This window comes from Salvelinus fontinalis, chromosome 8, assembly GCF_029448725.1.
Source record: "Salvelinus fontinalis isolate EN_2023a chromosome 8, ASM2944872v1, whole genome shotgun sequence".
Lineage (NCBI taxonomy): Eukaryota > Metazoa > Chordata > Actinopteri > Salmoniformes > Salmonidae > Salvelinus > Salvelinus fontinalis.
In genome coordinates, this window is record NC_074672.1 from 7,135,830 (window position 1) to 7,152,312 (window position 16,483).

A 16,483-nucleotide genomic window follows, 5' to 3' on the forward strand; every position below is an offset into this window, starting at 1 on the left:
ACATGGAAATTCCCACACCCGATTTGTGAATATGTACAAGTAGCCTTCGTCATTCTTCAGAGGGTTGGGGGGTCCTTTAAAACCGGTCAAAAAACTGATGTCATTTGGAAATTTTGCAAGGAAAATCTCCCGGTCCCCAAACGTCTTCGCTCTGTGAGAGAAGCAGAAATGAAAGATAATACTTTACAGATGTCAACTAGATTGTTGATGATCATTCTATGACATTATTATTGAGTACCAAGAGAGAAGTGTGTATCAAATTTTGTAGAAGTTGACAAACAAATAGCCTACTTAATGTCAGATTATTTAATTTTGTTTTTGTCTAAGTGAGGCAACAACAAAAAATCCCGCAGCCCCTGTCAAAAAAATCATTCCGCCACCCACGGGCAAATTATGAATATTTCGTTTATTCATGGATAAAGGGATACTTGTGAGCGGGATATCAAAGGTGCATGTAAACATCTTATCCTGAATAAGACCTTAACTGGGATATGAGCTACTATCCGGAATACTGTGCGCATGTAAAAGTTATCACTGTGAATCAAGCATCAAGACACGTGACTACATTCACACGTGACTACATTCACACACAATTAAATTAGCCCCAGGGATGAGAGGCTGTCTCTTTATCCTCGTGTTTTTCGAAGGAAAATAACCACATGTCAGTGATATGTGTACAATATCCTTATGATCTCACTCTTTCTGTGATGCTCACTCTCTTATATTCCTGTAACATAAATTCAAGTAAAAAATATTCACGGAACAGTATACACGGTGAATGTACACATTATATCCAATATAAACAGCAGCACTTTGATGTAGTGTGGAGGTGTGCCACTTACAATGAGCTTCATATTAAAACATAGGCAATTTAAACCATAACTTTGAAATATTAATTGATAATACACATTGACGGACATACCTACTGTTTTTAACTTATGTGACGTAGATCTTTCTATATATATTTATGTATTGAAAAGACATGATTCTGTTATAATGATGCTTTACATCCATGATCATCCCCTAAAACATGATTATACAAGTTTGCAAGAAAGTGAGCTTCAGGTAAAGTGACAAAGTTCTAGACAGAAGTACAATCCTGGATGTGTCACACTTAACAAGATTATGTCAACTTGTTCCCATTGTATATCAGGAGGCACACACACACACACACACACACACACACACACACACACACACACACACACACACACACACACACACACACACACACACACACACACGATAAAGGGCCAGGCAGGTGTCTATCAGTAAGTGCCTCATGACAGACAGTCCTATGTACCAGATAAACAATGTTCTGTCAATGTCAAGTTAGATAGTCACTGACAAATCCATCCAAGAGTTTCTCCTCCAACACCTAGACACAACAAACTATTGTCCAAGTCACACCAGGTAGAAAAATGCTTGGTTCCCCACACATGCATAGACTCCCAATGATATCCTGCTTGCCATGCTGAAACAACCCAGGCTATATACAGTAGGATTTGTACTTCAGTTTGTGACGTGGCATGTGGGTCCCGATGATGATGCTGTGGTGTGTTGCTTTCATTGGCTAGTACGGACATCTGTGCACTGTCACATAGTAGGGCTCCTCTGGTCTGTGGAGTGGGGGTGTGTAGTGGTTTGAGAAAAAAGTGTGTGCCCTCTGTTCCCCTTCTGCCATGATTGGCAAAAAAAACCTGGGATGGGGGTAGGGGGTTAGAGAGAGGGAGAAAGGGGGATAAACAGTAGAATTGAGAAAACAAGGTGTTTCATCACTCGTGGTGGTTCATTATACAGGGTGACTTCATCTTGAGTGAACTATGAACTTTATAAAAGGGAAAAATAAAATCAACTTCCCAAGTAAGCTGATTTGTTCCTTTAATCTCATTCTTATCTGTATTTTTTGAAACTGCATTGTTGGTTAGGGGCTCGTAAGTAAGCATTTCACTGTATTCGGCGCATGTGACTAATGCAATTTGATTTGACAATACAAACACTCCTAATAGTCCAACAAGTGGTGTATAATGACAGCTTAAGGACTATGTAGGATTACATTGAACAGGTCTCTCTTGTAAAAGAGATTTTATCTCAGTGAGAATAACCTGTACAAATAAAGGTTAAATAAAACATACTATTTGAATCCTCCCCATCTTTATCTGTATACTTCATGTACTATTCCAAAGCTACTTTTTTATTAACATTTAGAAATGATTCACCATGAGCAATGGTCAAATTAGACACCCTAGACCCCTCATATGAAGCTTTCATACATTTAAATATGAGTCTGGAAATCTGCAAAGAAATTCATGAATTTGAGGCTACCCGGAAAATAAATATTTACGACGCACCCAATTTCCCTTTTTCTCCCCATCTCTGGTATATGATACATTTTGTTATCTCTGTGGAAGAATGAAAATCAATCTTACAACATTGGCTGTGAGACAGAGGCATTGAGATTCTGCAATTTCACCCAATTTTACAGTCATAGTTTTTCTAGGCAGGGATTCACACAGCCCTGCACCATGGACAAATAATATTCCTATGGCTTCAGAAATTCACAAAATAATTGGATAAACTGCAGTAGCCAATGTTTACTGGGGTAAAAAAAACGGAGTTTACGGTTTTCTGCAGTGCGGGTTTGACTTAATTTGGTTATTCGTTTTCTGTCCTTCTCAGTCCAAAAATAGCGCACACTCTCAACACAACAGTATATTTCCTTAGTCTTCTTAAACAACACAGCCATTTGAAGTAGCCTGGTCCTTTGAAGTAGCCTCTTTGGGCTTTTTAATTTGTAACCCTCTGCATTAAGTAATTTTCCAGCAGTATAGCGCCTTTAGATTTTTCTCATGCCCTTTTTTTTTTTTTTTTTTACATCAAAGTAATTTTCGCAGAGGAAAATGCAACCACCAATTATGTATTTTCTGTGGAAAAGAGAACATTTTTGCTATGAATAGGTGTAAGTTTTACCTTTTAAAACTCCAACGATTAATGTTAGAATTGGTAGATAGCAAGATGTTCTCAGATCTGCACTACTGCTCATCTCAAATCAAATCAAACCAAATGTTATTGGTCACATACGTACACATATTTCGCAGATGTTATTGAGGGTACAGCTAAAAACTTGTGTTCCGACTGAGACTTAGAGAAATCTCTGAAACATGGTAACATCTCTGTAGACGAGTCCACGATTCGTGAAACACTTAACAAGAATGGTGTTCATGGGAGGACGCCACGGAAGAAGCCACTGCTGTCAAAAAAAACATTGCTGCACGTCTGAAGTTCTCAAAAGAGCATCTGGATGTTCTCTGGAACATGTGGTCTTCTACCGGTTAAAGTTGAGTTGTTTGGAAGGAACACACAACACTATGTGTGGAGAAAAATAGGCACAGCACACCAACATCAAAACCTCATCCCAACTGTAAAGTATGGTGGAGGAAGCATCATGGGTTGGGGCTGCTTTGCTGCCTCATGGCCTGGACAGCTTGCTATCATCAACAGAAAAATGAATTCCCAAGTTTATTGCTGAACTAAAATTGCTGAACTGAAAGAGTTTTGTAAAGAGGAATGGTCCAAATTTCCTCCTGAACATTGTACAGGTCTGATCCGCAACTACAGAACATGTTTGGTTGAGGTTATTGCTGCCAAAGGAGGGTCAAACAGTTATTAAATCCAAGGGTTCACATACTTTTCCCACCCTGCACTGTGAATTTTTACACGGTGTGTTCAATAAAGACATGAAAACGTATAATTGTTTGTGTGTTATTAGTTTAAGCAGACTGTCTATTGTTGTGACTTAGGTGAAGATCAGATCAAATTCTATTTATGTGGAAGTACAGGTAATTCCAAAGGGTTCTGATAAAATAATTTAAATGTTGAAAGATAATGATTAAATAATTCCACTCTGAAACCTTATAATTGTATGAAATTGATTAGAATCATACAATTATAATCTGATGATGTGTGTAGTTTTAGTCAGAATTAGGTTAAACAATGTATCTGTATAGTGGAAAAACACAGACTGTCTGAGCAAGGTGTAGCTCAGGATTTGAACTTGTATGTGGGGGCCGAGAAAGATACCGAGAACAGTTCAACTGTGTTTGGACCGACCTGGCTAGGCCTCTGAGGAACCTATGAGAGCATAGGGAGTACTTCTCAGGGTTTCCCTAATCGTGGAAGTATGTGCGCAGCTATAAAATGGATGTCTTTGTATAATGGACTTCAGAAAGTTCTCGTGAATAAACACTTTGATTTTTGTACGCTGGGACTCTTGTCTGCTTCATTCAACCAGAATCTTACAAACACTGGGTTGCAGACTGAGTAGATTAATTGAAGTCTATGAACATTGATAACAACATTCTCATAACAGGTTCACATACTTTTTCTTGCCACTGTTTATAAAAATGTGATTGACAGCTGGCAGTGCAAAAAAGAAAATGGATTGAGCCAGACTCACCTACCCACTGTGTTCTAAACTCCTTACGATGGTTCCTTAGGCAAAGGCTAGAAAGAAGATAAAAGACAAGATTGAAAGGCAGAAACTTCAGGACAGACCACAGCTCTCTTCTATCAAAGTGTACTATCGTGCTTTAGACCAGCAAAATGGCAAGGAGCATATAACAGATGTCCCTTTTGAAGCACAGATGGAAAGACATTCAATTAAATTTAAGGCTAGATGATGGAAACTTATTATTTTTATTTTTTTAACCAGGAAAGTCAGTTAAGAACAAATTCTTATGTTAAAATTACGTCTACCCCGGCCAAACCCTCCCCTATGCTGGGCCAATTGTGCGTCGCCCTATGGGACTCCCGATCACAGCTGGTTGTGATGCAGCCCGGGATCGAACCAGGGTCTGTAGTAGATGAAGTGCCTTAGACCGCTGTGCCACTCGGGAGCCCAAAACGTAAAGTTAGGCTTACTTGTCAAATGTTGCATTTTTTCTGACCTTTGAACTATACACTACCAGGAAATACTAGCAGGTAAGGTGGGTCCATATGGGCGACTGAGCCATGGTTCCCGAGGCATTACCTTCCAGTGTCACAATAGAACAATTACAATATACAGTGTGTCCAGTGAAAATTGAACTATATGCTTGCTGCATGTTGTTTAATAGCAAAGGAATACTTTATTTCCACTTCATTATCTATTCTCTGTGAGTAAGCACTAATATTTTGTGTATCTTATTAATTTCCCAGAGCACTTTCTGTTGTTTCCCTCACATTTGAAGAAACTCGTCAGGGCATTAAAACTGGTAAGCATCAAAAACAAATGTTTGCCTTTTGCCCAGAGGGACGGAAACAACTGCCAGTGCTTTCTAGCTGTGGGGAATGAATATCTTACTTCCAAGAAGCTAAAGTCTAATAATCAGGAAGCTAATGGTCTGTGCAGCCAATCAAGGCCATGGTACAGTGGGGAGCGGTAAACACATTGGTGTTCCCAGGAGCCTCTTCTCTGCTGTACGGGGGGCTCCTGCAGCAACAACGGGCACAGTTGGTATTCCACTTCCCACCCATCTGTTGGTCAGTCGGTAGTTCAGTCGTGTCTCTGTATGTTGTGTCTCTCCGCCCGCCTGTCTGTGTGTGTCTGGTCCGTCTGTTTGCCTGTCTGCCTGCTGTGTCGGTTCTGTCTGTCCGAGTGCCCTACCAAGCGCTATCAGAGAAACACTCCTCGGAGCGGTGCTGATACACCACACCGCTTCGACATCATCTCATCTAAATGCTAAGTACTTCTGCGGCATCTTTATATCAAAATAAGAAAAGAGGGGAAAAAAAATCTCAAATGACCACAATAGAATCTTCCGAGCATGCCCAAGGTTTCTTGATTTCATTTTTTTCTTCAGTTGAAGGCTGAATGCCTAGAACATTCTCTACTGGTGTGTGAAGAGTTCCAAGACCTTGCTATCTATTATGAACGTACAAGAACCGAGTAGAAGGCGAGGTATAGGTATTTTAATTTATTTTATATTTCACCTTTATTTAACCAGGTAGGCCAGTTGAGAACAAGTTCGCATTTACAACTGCGACCTGGCTAAGATAAAGTAAAGCAGTGCGACACATAAACAAACGCACAGTCAATAACACAATAGAAAAATCTATGCTCAGTGTGTGCAAATGTAGAAGAGTATGGAGGTAGGCAATAAATATGCCATAGAGGCGAAAATAATTACAACTTAGCATTAATACTGAAGTGATATGTGCAGATGATGATGTGCAAGTAGAGATACTGGGGTGCAAATGAGCAAGAGGATAGATAACAATATGGGGATGAGGTAGTTGGGTGTGCCATTTACAGATTGGCTATGTACAGTAATAGTGATCGGCAAACTGCTCTGAAAGCTGACACTTAAAGTTAGAGAGGGAGATATACGACTCCAGCTTCAGAATAAAAAAATAGAATAATAAAAGACAGTTGTTACAGGTCAACTAGCACAGATAATACAGTCGTTAACATCTGAGATGTCGTGTATACACACACCAGGCCTCTTACCAATATATAAGTATACATCACATTGCATAGAATTTGTCTATAGACCCATTGAGTGTGTGTTTAATTTTTCCAACTTCATGCAATTCATAACAGATTTAATCCAAAGAGCATGAGAAGGGGGTGCAGAGGATTTCCATCTATGTCAAATTATTCGTCTTGCTAACAAAGTAACCAAGGCAATTAGATCCTTATTCATTTTGGTCAATTGTATTGCGGGTAAGGAAACCTCAAATAGTGCAGTAAAAGGGTCTGGCTCGATCTGGCTTAATTCTGAGAGTGTGTTAAAGATGTCTTTACATAAACCAACAAGAGATGGACAACACCAAAACATGTGTACATGATTAGCAGGAGACCGGTTACGTTGTACACAATTAGGGTTCACATCCTTGTACATTTTGGATAATCTTGCTTTGGTCCAGTGGTCCCTATGAATGAGTTTGCATTGAATGAGACGGTGCCGAGCGCAAATAGAAGAGGTATGTACCCTTTTGAGTGCCCCTTCCCATAGTTCATCAGATATTTCCTCACCCAGTTCCTCCTCCCATGAGGATTTCATATTGTTTAATGAGGTGGTTTGTAGTGAGCAAATTTGACTATAGATTATTGACATGGGGCCTTTCAGAGTAGGAAGTGGGACAAGAAATGTGTCAAACTGTGTTTCACCAGGAAGGGTGGGGAATCGGGGATCTACGCTGTGGACGTAACTCCAGACTAGTAAGAATGTCTGGGAGACCAAATTTAGCTGATGATTGTTCAAACGTACTAAATGTATTGTTAATATAGAGATCTCTGACTCTTTTAATACAGGGACTAGATCATGTTGAGAAAGCACCATCAACCATAGATGGGGGGAAAATCTGGGTTTGAGGCTACCGGAGCCAAAGAAGAGGTTGTCTGGAACCCAAAGTGGCACCTAAATTGATTCCACATCTTCAATGTTGTTTTGACATATATTTTTGTTGAAGGAGGAGTAAGGGCCTGTAACGGAGGAGCGAGCGAGGGAAGACAATGATGATGGTATAGATGAGATGGCCTCCATCTCCAGTCAAATTGGGGGTGGGAATATCTCTCTGCTCTGCAATCAGTACTGAATGATCCTAAGGTTAGAATCTGAAATCCGGTAGCGTCTGGTTTGGACCTCTGCAAAAGCTGTTTTCATATCCTAGGGGGCTTTATGTTCCATATAAAAAGGTATAATTAGTCCGTCAATCTTTTTGAAAAATGTATTGGGAAGAAAAATCGGTAGGCACTGATAGAGATATAAGAGTTTAGGGAGTATTCATTTTAATAGAATCAATTCTTGTGACTAAGGAGAGGTGTAGCAAAGGAGCAAAGTTGGCTTGAAAAAGGTTTTCAAATCTGATTGTGACATGTACCCCGAGATAAATAAAACTACTGTGAGCAATTTTAAATGGCAAGTTATGTAAAGGGGATTTTTTTGCGGCCATATTAAGCTGCATCAATTCGCTTTTACTGAGATTCAGTTTATACCCTGATCCAGCAACCAGTTCACAATGGGTAATCGTACAGGTATTTCTCCCGCTTCTCACACTCTCCATAATATGCATTTCCCTCTCGGTCCTCTCCCTCTTTGTGCAGCCCGCTTCCTCTTTTATCCCCAAGCACTCAATGGCTTAACGACCCACCGGCTTGCCTCGTTATGGCAGGAAGTCCATATAAGGCTTGGGGGTGGAGCCAGCGGGCAGCGTAATATATTCCTCCCTCACCTCTCCCTGCCGTTTGCCACAATACGTAACTACTAATTGTAACTAATTGATGTGCATCATTTCATATTTAGTAGGGAGCACAATCCAGACCATTGCCGATAGAAATTAGGTGTATAGAAGATACCCTATTTTGCATCACATGGAATCGAGAGCAACCAGAGCCATTCTACATTTAATTTATATCTGCTCCATTCTGAACGTTACACCTCAACAGAACACAGGTCTTTTTTTACACCAGACAACAGTCTGTGGAAAAGAAAACAGAGCTGAGTAAAGCAAAAATGTCAGTTCAAAAAGTAGGCAATGACGGAAGTTGAAATGGGAAGCGGGGTAAAAGTGCGCTAAGTGACAGGGGAAAGGACTGTGTTCAGACAGGGGCTCTGACAAGAACAAGAGAGGGGTAACATACACCGAGGAGAAAATAAAAGGAAAACATAGATGAATTAATAGAGTGTGGCAGCACCAGAGGAGTAAAAAAAAGAGTGGAAGCCACTTTATTTATACCTACAAGGGGCTGTGCCCAGGGACATGTCAGATACAGTGGATAAAGTCATGAAATTCACTAGCTCTTAAAATGGAGCTAAAACATAAAGGCCATTGGAACGTCAAAGAGAAGAGGGAACAAATAGGGGAATCATATTGAAATGATTTCAGCAGTCAGCTTTCATTCTTTCGTTTTAAGTAATCTTTCATTCTACATCTGTTTCCGTCTATCCATACTGATTCATACTTTCCAAACCTATCCTTCTTTCCTCCTTAACACACAATATTCCTCTGCTCTCTGTGCTCATTCAAGCATACTTTTTTTTATATAATGAAATAATTAGTTACTCCTTATACAACTGGGGGGGGGGGATCAATACATTACAATCAATTAGATACTGTATGAAAAACCAAAGGGAAATCCAGGGGCTTTTTCCTTCCTTTGAGCACTGGGCTTGTTTGAAGTCTGTCTCCTCCAATTTTGAGCTGGGGATATCAAAATAACTTTGGGCATTAAGAACTTAGGCATGTTGGTTTGCGTAGTCACCGACATTATAACACATTTTACAAGATGCCGTTATCAACACTTCGGTATTTTAGTTGGTCAGATTAATTGATCGATGGCTGAAATTCAAACACAATGCGTTTCAATGCATAGGCTTGTCAAACTAGGGCTGGTTTTGCGGACCAAGATGAAGTCAACTGCTGTACAACAACAAAAAACATACTCAATGGAGATTCTTCATTGAAAGTGCTTTTTAGTCCAGGGTCCAGAAAATGGGTCCTTAGAGTCTACAATCATTTTATGTTGGCTAACAACTTGGAGGGAGAGGGAACAATTGGCAGAAAGCCACCAGGGCAGCAGGATCATTTAAAATAAATTGTAATACAATTCTTTGTGACCCATTGAGTCATCCTGTGTGTGCTGTTCCGTTTATAGAGCGCTGACTATTTCAGCCAAAATGCATGATTCAGAATGTCCTCAGAGGCAATTAATCTTGCAGCAGTCATAAAACATATAACATCTAAAAAATTTAAATAAATAGCAAATAATATTTACAAACAAATCAGCAGGGTAAGTGCAATTTCATAGTGCAAGTGCTAAGCGCAGGTGCATGTTCATTAATTGTTCATGGTTCATTGAACAAGCATGGGAAACAGTGTTTAAACCCTTTACAATGAAGATCTGTGGAGTTATTTAAATTTTTATGAATTATCTTTGAAAGACAGGGTCCTGAAAAAGGGACATCTCTTTTTTTTCTGGGTTGATTTTGATTTGTTTAACACTTTTTTTGTTTACTACATGATTCCATATGACCTTAATTGCCTACTGTCTGTAAGCTGACCGCGGCAGCTTTCCAATCTATGGGAATTTCAGACGATACGAAAGAGAGGTTGAACAGGCTAGTAATAGCGATTGCAACAATTTCGGAAGATCATTTTAGAAAGAGAGGGTCCAGATTGTCTAGCCCGGCTGACTTGTAGGGGTCCAGACTTTGCAGTTCTTTCAGAACATCAGCTATCTGGATTTGGATGAAGGAGAAATGGGGGAAGCTTGGGTGAGTTACTGTGGGGGGTGCAGTGTTGTTGCCCGGGGTAGGGGTAGGTAAGTGGAAAGCATGGCCAGCCGTAGACAAATGCTTATTGAAATTCTCAATTATAGTGGATTTATCGGTGGTAAGATTGTTTCCTAGCCTCAGTGCAGTGGGCAGCTGGGCGGAGGTGCTCTTATTCTCCATGGACCTTACAGTGTCCCAGAACTTTTTTGAGTTTGTGCTACAGGATGAAAATTTCTGCTTGAAGAATCTAGCTTTAGCGTTCCTAACTGCCTGTGTATATTGGTTCCTCACTTCCCTGAGAAGTTGCATATCACGCGGGCTATTCGATGCTAATGCAGTACGCCACAGGATGTTTTTGTGCTGGTCAAGGGCAGTCAAGAGAACCAATGGCTATATCTGTTCCTGGTTCTACATTTTTGGAATGGGGCATGCTTATTTAAGGTCATGAAGACACTTTTAAAGAATAACCAGATATCCTCTACTGATGGGAAGAGGTCAATATCCTTCCAGGATACCCGGGCCAGGTCGATTAGAAAGGCCTGCTCGCTGAAGTGTTTTAGGGAGCGTTTGATAGTGATGAGGGTTGGTTGTTTGACCTCAGACCCATTACGGATGCAGGCAATGAGGTTTAGAAAAATATTAAAAAGATATATACATGGGACACGACAACACGAAGGACAAAGACGTCTGACTGCTACGCCATCTTGGATGTATTTGGGACGTCTTCTACTGTGGTTCGCTAAAATATCCAAACGATTATGATGAAATCCACAATTCAAATATTATGGCCACATTATACCAAAGACTACGGTTAAAACATTTGGGAAACAAGCTCATGTTATTAGTGTAGCCTGTTATCGTCTGGACTAGTTGAAATATCTTCACATCTAGAAAACGTAACTGTCAATTGATTTTTTTATATATTACAGGAGGCAGAAAAAATATATCCCATCCAAATCGTCCTCTGGAATAACAGACATTCTGGGGCAATAAATAGGCTACACAACCAACTAGTCCCGTGCGAATAGGGCTATAGCCTTAATAATATCTCCGGCATGATTTTGGCATTTCTTGCAGTAAAATGATGTAGGCAAAATTAGGACTTGGGAATAGGAGAAATAGGATTTATTTCTTTATGCATGCACATTCACACACTCCCTTTCTCTATGTCTCTCACTTATTGTATCATAATTGTGTATCAACGTTATTTACAAGCCAATGATAACAGCACAGTTACAGATCCACATTATTCAAAATCCATGTAAATTCCCCTTTCTCCATTCCTGTTACAATGCTAATGGCAGTTGCATGTTTCAATATGTACTCCATACATGACTCTGTAAGGCTACGTCTTACCGTGACTGTCTTGATGTGGCCACTGCCTTTGGTACAGGTCCAACCAGAGCGGTTGAAGAGGAGGCCGCACATCTCTCCCTCCAAGCAGGGTGCCATCTCACACCACTGTCTACTCCTTACTATACGCACTGAGGAGACAGAGAGAAGGGAGAGAGAGAGAGAGAGAGAGAGGGTGGGACAAAGAGTTAGAACCAAGCTCGATTGAGCTACTGTATATCAACCTTTAAAGTCACACTTTAGTGCATTTTAACAGTAATAAAAACCAGAGAGCAAGGAGACTATGAGAGAGCGAAGAGAGAGAGATGATAGACATCTAGATAGAGAAAGAGGAAGAGAGAGGAGAGAGCGAGAAAGAGTGAAAGAAGTATTTCACAATCAGGGGTTCTTGATTAGATCCTTTGAATGTCATCAGTCTAGACGTAATGTAATGATGGCCACTCTTGTGCTCTCTGTATAATCTGTCCGGAAAACAATGAATTAGCATTCGTCTTTGTTGACGCTAATTAACACTGATTGTTCCTCACACTGGGTGTGTGTGTCTGTGTGTGTGTGTTTGTGTGTGTTCACGTCTGCTCAAAGATTAATCGGTCCTCTCAGGACCTGGCATGAACTATTGTTCCTTTCGGTTTACCAAAAGGTCCGTCTGACGATATGATGGTGGGCAAATTGAAAGAGAGGGACTACAGTGGCAAATGTCCCCAAATAGAGTGAATGAGCTTGTGTCCCTAGTGATTGTGACATGATGTCAGTAAAGGATAACCCCTTGTCCATGTTTTCAATAATTGGGTGTGTCAGGTTGGCCCTTTGAGCTGGATACTGCTGTCCTGTACAGATCTGTCATTCCATGGGACGTAGCATGGCCGTGCACACACATGCCAGTATGACCACCGTGCACACACATGCCAGTATGACCAGCACGCACACACACAGAACAACGGCGGACTGAACACCAACTGTTTTCCAATATCATATTAGAAATGGAAAAGGGTAAAAAAAGGGATTCAAAGACCACATAGACCTAGCTTTAATGAAAAAAAGCATTCAAAATTCCCTTTAGCTTACAGCTCAATTCCTTCATCTGCTGAAAGAAGCCCAGCTATCCAGCCCGACACTCCAATTTCCCTCTGCGAATTGGATTGTCAGCACGATCCATCAGACATAACAAAGCATAGATTGATCAGTCATTCATAAATGTAGATGTGAGTATATTATGTGACAGCCAAATCCAACTGCTGAAGGGCTAAAAAAAATAGAGCTGAGTTTTCAAGGTGTGCATCAGAGGGACCAACAGAGCGCTATAGCAAAGCCTGGCTGGAAGACGGACTGATTTAGCTGGGTCCTGTCCAATAGGAAAAAACGTTATTAAACAGAGTGAAACAGGGTGGTGCTATGGTCATTTTCTTTTTCCATTTAAAACGTTTTCGAATGTTGTGTCCTACTGAATATCACCTGGGGTAAAGTAGTCACATAGGGAGAGCTGTGACACCTGTCATCACGGCCCCCCACCCAGACTGCATTTAACTGTCATAAATGCCATTATAGAGGCAGTAGGTGACATCAGAGGTCACCTTGTTGGAGAAGTGGGTGCTCACGATGAATGTTTCAAGTTTTAATGTCACAGGCACAAGTACAGTGAGGTAGGGGGGGCAGGAGAAAATCAGAGAAAGAGAATCTGAATAACCATCAAACCATAAAGTCCTCTACATTTCCATTTACCTCCACAATTACATTTACAGGCAAAGTTCCCAAACCCACTACGGTAAGACAAGTAATGATCAATTGCATGTGTGCTGTGGTGGGAATATACTTTCGACAGCACCACCCTTCACTACAACTCTATGCTGTAATTCCATTAAGAGATGTAATGACAGAAAGCATTCCCGTTCTCCACAGTGGCAGCCAGTGAGCAACAGGTCCCTCTTTAATGGACTGACTATTAACGGAGCACGAGTTCCGCGGCAGGTAGCCAGTAGGGGCGTAACACTACATGTATTTGTACCGAACTGTCCAGTACAGGGACTTTTGTTCAGTCTGCACTGTCAACCTGAAGGAATAAATTAAACAAATATTTAACAGATAAACACTATGTTGTAGGCCTATGCCTTTTGAGTAAAACAGCTGAATTTATAGCCTGATTTTTTTCTGGCTATTCTGGTAAAACAACTAGATCTTATGCGCTTATCTTATTCAAATCTTGATTACTGCAATTCAACCTCTTGGCTTCTTGAATGGAGACCAAGTTCTTAAGGTCCTTCCAGATCACGAAAGGATGAGGTGCCCCCTCCAACCAGTGTCTCCACCCCTCAAGAGCCCACTTAACTGCCAAGAGCTCTCGGTTGCCTACATCGTAGTTGTGTTCCGCTGGCGAGAACCACTTGGAAGAGAAAGGCATAGTTTCTTGTCCTCCTTGTCCTGTTCCGCTGTGAAAGGACCGCCCGTGCTCCGCCATCCGAGGTGTCCACCTCTACCACGAAGGGACGGGTAGGATCAGGATGGACGAGGATGGGTCCGGAGGTGAAACGTCCCTTGAGCTCCCCAAACGCTCTGTCAGCCTCGGGGGTCCAGCAAAAACGTGTCTGGGACTGGCGGGTTGGGACCGTGAGAGGCGCTGCCACCGCACCAAAGTTGCGTATAAAACACCTGTAAAAATTGCCAAACCCGAGGAATAGCTGAACTTGTTTGAGTGAGGCTGGACGGGGCCAGTCTGTGACCGCCTCACCTTTACAGGGTCCATTTGGATGTCTGCGGTAGACATAAAACTTTGGATACATAGAACTCACACTTCTCTATCTTGATGTATAGTTGATTCTGCAGGAGGACTTGGTGGACGTGCAGGGTGTGTTCCAAATGGATCTTGGAGAAGGTCAGGATGTCGCCGAGGTAAACAAAGACGAACCGATTCAACATATCCCTAAGCGTGTCATTGATCAATGCTTGGAAGACTGCCTGTGAGTTCGATAATCTGAATGGCATGACTAAATACTCATAGTGGCCACTAGGAGTGTTAAAGGCAGTCTTCCATTCATCCATCTCCCTCCCTGATTCTCACCAGATTGTAAGCGTTGCGGAGGTCCAGTTTGGTGAAGAATTAGGCCCCATAGGCCAACTCCAAGGTGGTGGACATCAGGGGAAGGGGGTAACGATTCTTAATCATAATCCTGTTCAGCCCTCTGTAATCGATGCAGGAACGCAGAACTCCATTCTCCTTTCCCACGAAGAAGAAGCCTGCAGAAGCTGGGGATGTAGACGATCGAATGAAACCTGCCTCCAGCGACTCCCGGATGTAATTGTCCATGACTGTTGCTTCAGGGGTCGAGGGGGAGTACAGACGGCCCCGGGGAGGGGTAGAGCCGGGTAGGAGTTTTATAGCGCAGTCATACGGATGAGGAGGGATGGTGGTGGATTACCTCTTACTGAAGGCCTCCCGGAGGTCGAATTCCTCGGGAGGGAGAGGGGAAAAGTCTTGGTCTTCAATGGATGCCGGGGAACGCAGCGAGGCTCTTGGTGGGGGTCTTAGGCATCTAGTCTGACAGTTCTTACCCCAGTCTAGTAGGTGTCCCGTGGACCAGGAGAATAGTGGGTTATGTAGCACTAGCCAGGGGTACCCTAGGATAAGGGGGTTCTCGGGAGCAGTAATCAACAGAAAACTAAGAGTCTCAGAGTGGTTCACCCTAAACTGCAGTGGAATGGGCTTGGTCTGATATTCCACCTGGCCGGAGCCGATGGGCCGTCCATGGAGGGCTTGAATCTACAGAGGGATGGGTGAATTCACGCAGGGGTTTTGTATTTATCTGGCGAAGTCTTGGTCATTGAAATGATCCGCGTCCCCTCGATGGCCTCGATAACGGCATTTTCGACAGTTAAATGCAACAAAACATTATTTATAAAAAGCAATCTATTAATATGGTTTTCGCATCCGACTGGTATTTAAGACATCACAACTGGTAAATTCCCACCTCCCACATGGTTACAAACGCAGCATCAGAGTGGAAACGTGTGAGGCCCAACATAACAATCTGGTCACAACAGACAACGCTTGGAACATTGTGAATGCTGAACATTGGCATTTAATTCTCCCTCCGTACTGAAACCGAACCGTGACCCCAAAACCGCAATACATACCAAACCGTGGGTTTGGTGACCCATTACAACTCTAGCAGCCAATAATAATCAACTTCCTTATTGTATAATCATAGTTCTCTCTTAGTTAATTAGCATTGCCGGAGCCAGTTACAGTATTACAAAGACCGTGTGGTACCAGATACGCCAGGTATGTCCTGTTGTTTATGGACTGCAGAGCAGTGCGGACTCGGTCAGGGGGGTGCTAAAGTGTGGTTGATCTCCATGTAAGATGAAGATGACCATGGAGAGATACAGCTAGGGTTGAAAAATTACCTATTTTTCCAAAAATCCCAGTTGGAAGATTCCTAGAATCAGGAGGGAATAAGCATGAAATCCACAATCCTTCAATGAGGGTTTCTGGAAAATATGTGGATTTTACCTGAATTTTATAACACTAGATAGCGCCTTAACCGCAATTGTTGACACTCACCGTCGACGCAGGCTGGCCTGGCCTTCGTGGTGCCAGCGATCTGGCCTCTCCTGCAGGCACAGCGGGCAGTCTGACGGGCGATGGTGCATCTTGGCACGCTGCTGTCTCTGTTGAGCATCACAATCTCACAGGTGCCCACAGCCAACTGGCCTGCAGAGACAACAAAAGGGGGAGAGTCCATGACATTGTCTGTCTTCAATGGCATCCTACATTCCTTATGCAGTGCACTACTTTTGACCATTGAATTGAATAAGATGCCATTTCAGACACCGTCTGTGTTACATTACAGTCATTCAGCAGAAGCTCTCATCTAGATCTG

At 42.0% G+C, this 16,483-nt stretch overlaps 1 protein-coding gene across 4 annotated transcripts in view; it reads right to left on the reverse strand.

The window, feature by feature from the left end:
- Positions 1-387: 387 nt before the first annotated feature.
- The window catches only part of LOC129860446 (chemokine-like protein TAFA-5), a 33,659-nt gene continuing 17,563 nt past the window's right edge, over positions 388-16,483 (reverse strand). Inside the window, exons 2-6 of one of the 4 annotated variants that reach the window (XR_008760378.1) lie at positions 16,165-16,314; positions 11,613-11,740; positions 4,461-4,503; positions 2,352-2,402; positions 388-1,700 (exon numbers count right to left, since the gene is read on the reverse strand). Coding sequence is in view for 2 of the 4 variants with exons in the window: in XM_055930835.1 (XP_055786810.1) it covers positions 4,480-4,503; positions 11,613-11,740; positions 16,165-16,314 (302 nt within the window). In the remaining 2 variants the exon portion in view is untranslated. Of the gene's footprint in view, positions 1,701-2,351; positions 2,403-4,456; positions 4,504-11,612; positions 11,741-16,164; positions 16,315-16,483 lie in introns of all 4 variants that reach the window. The other 3 variants (XR_008760377.1, XM_055930835.1, XM_055930834.1) reach the window with 3 other exon arrangements.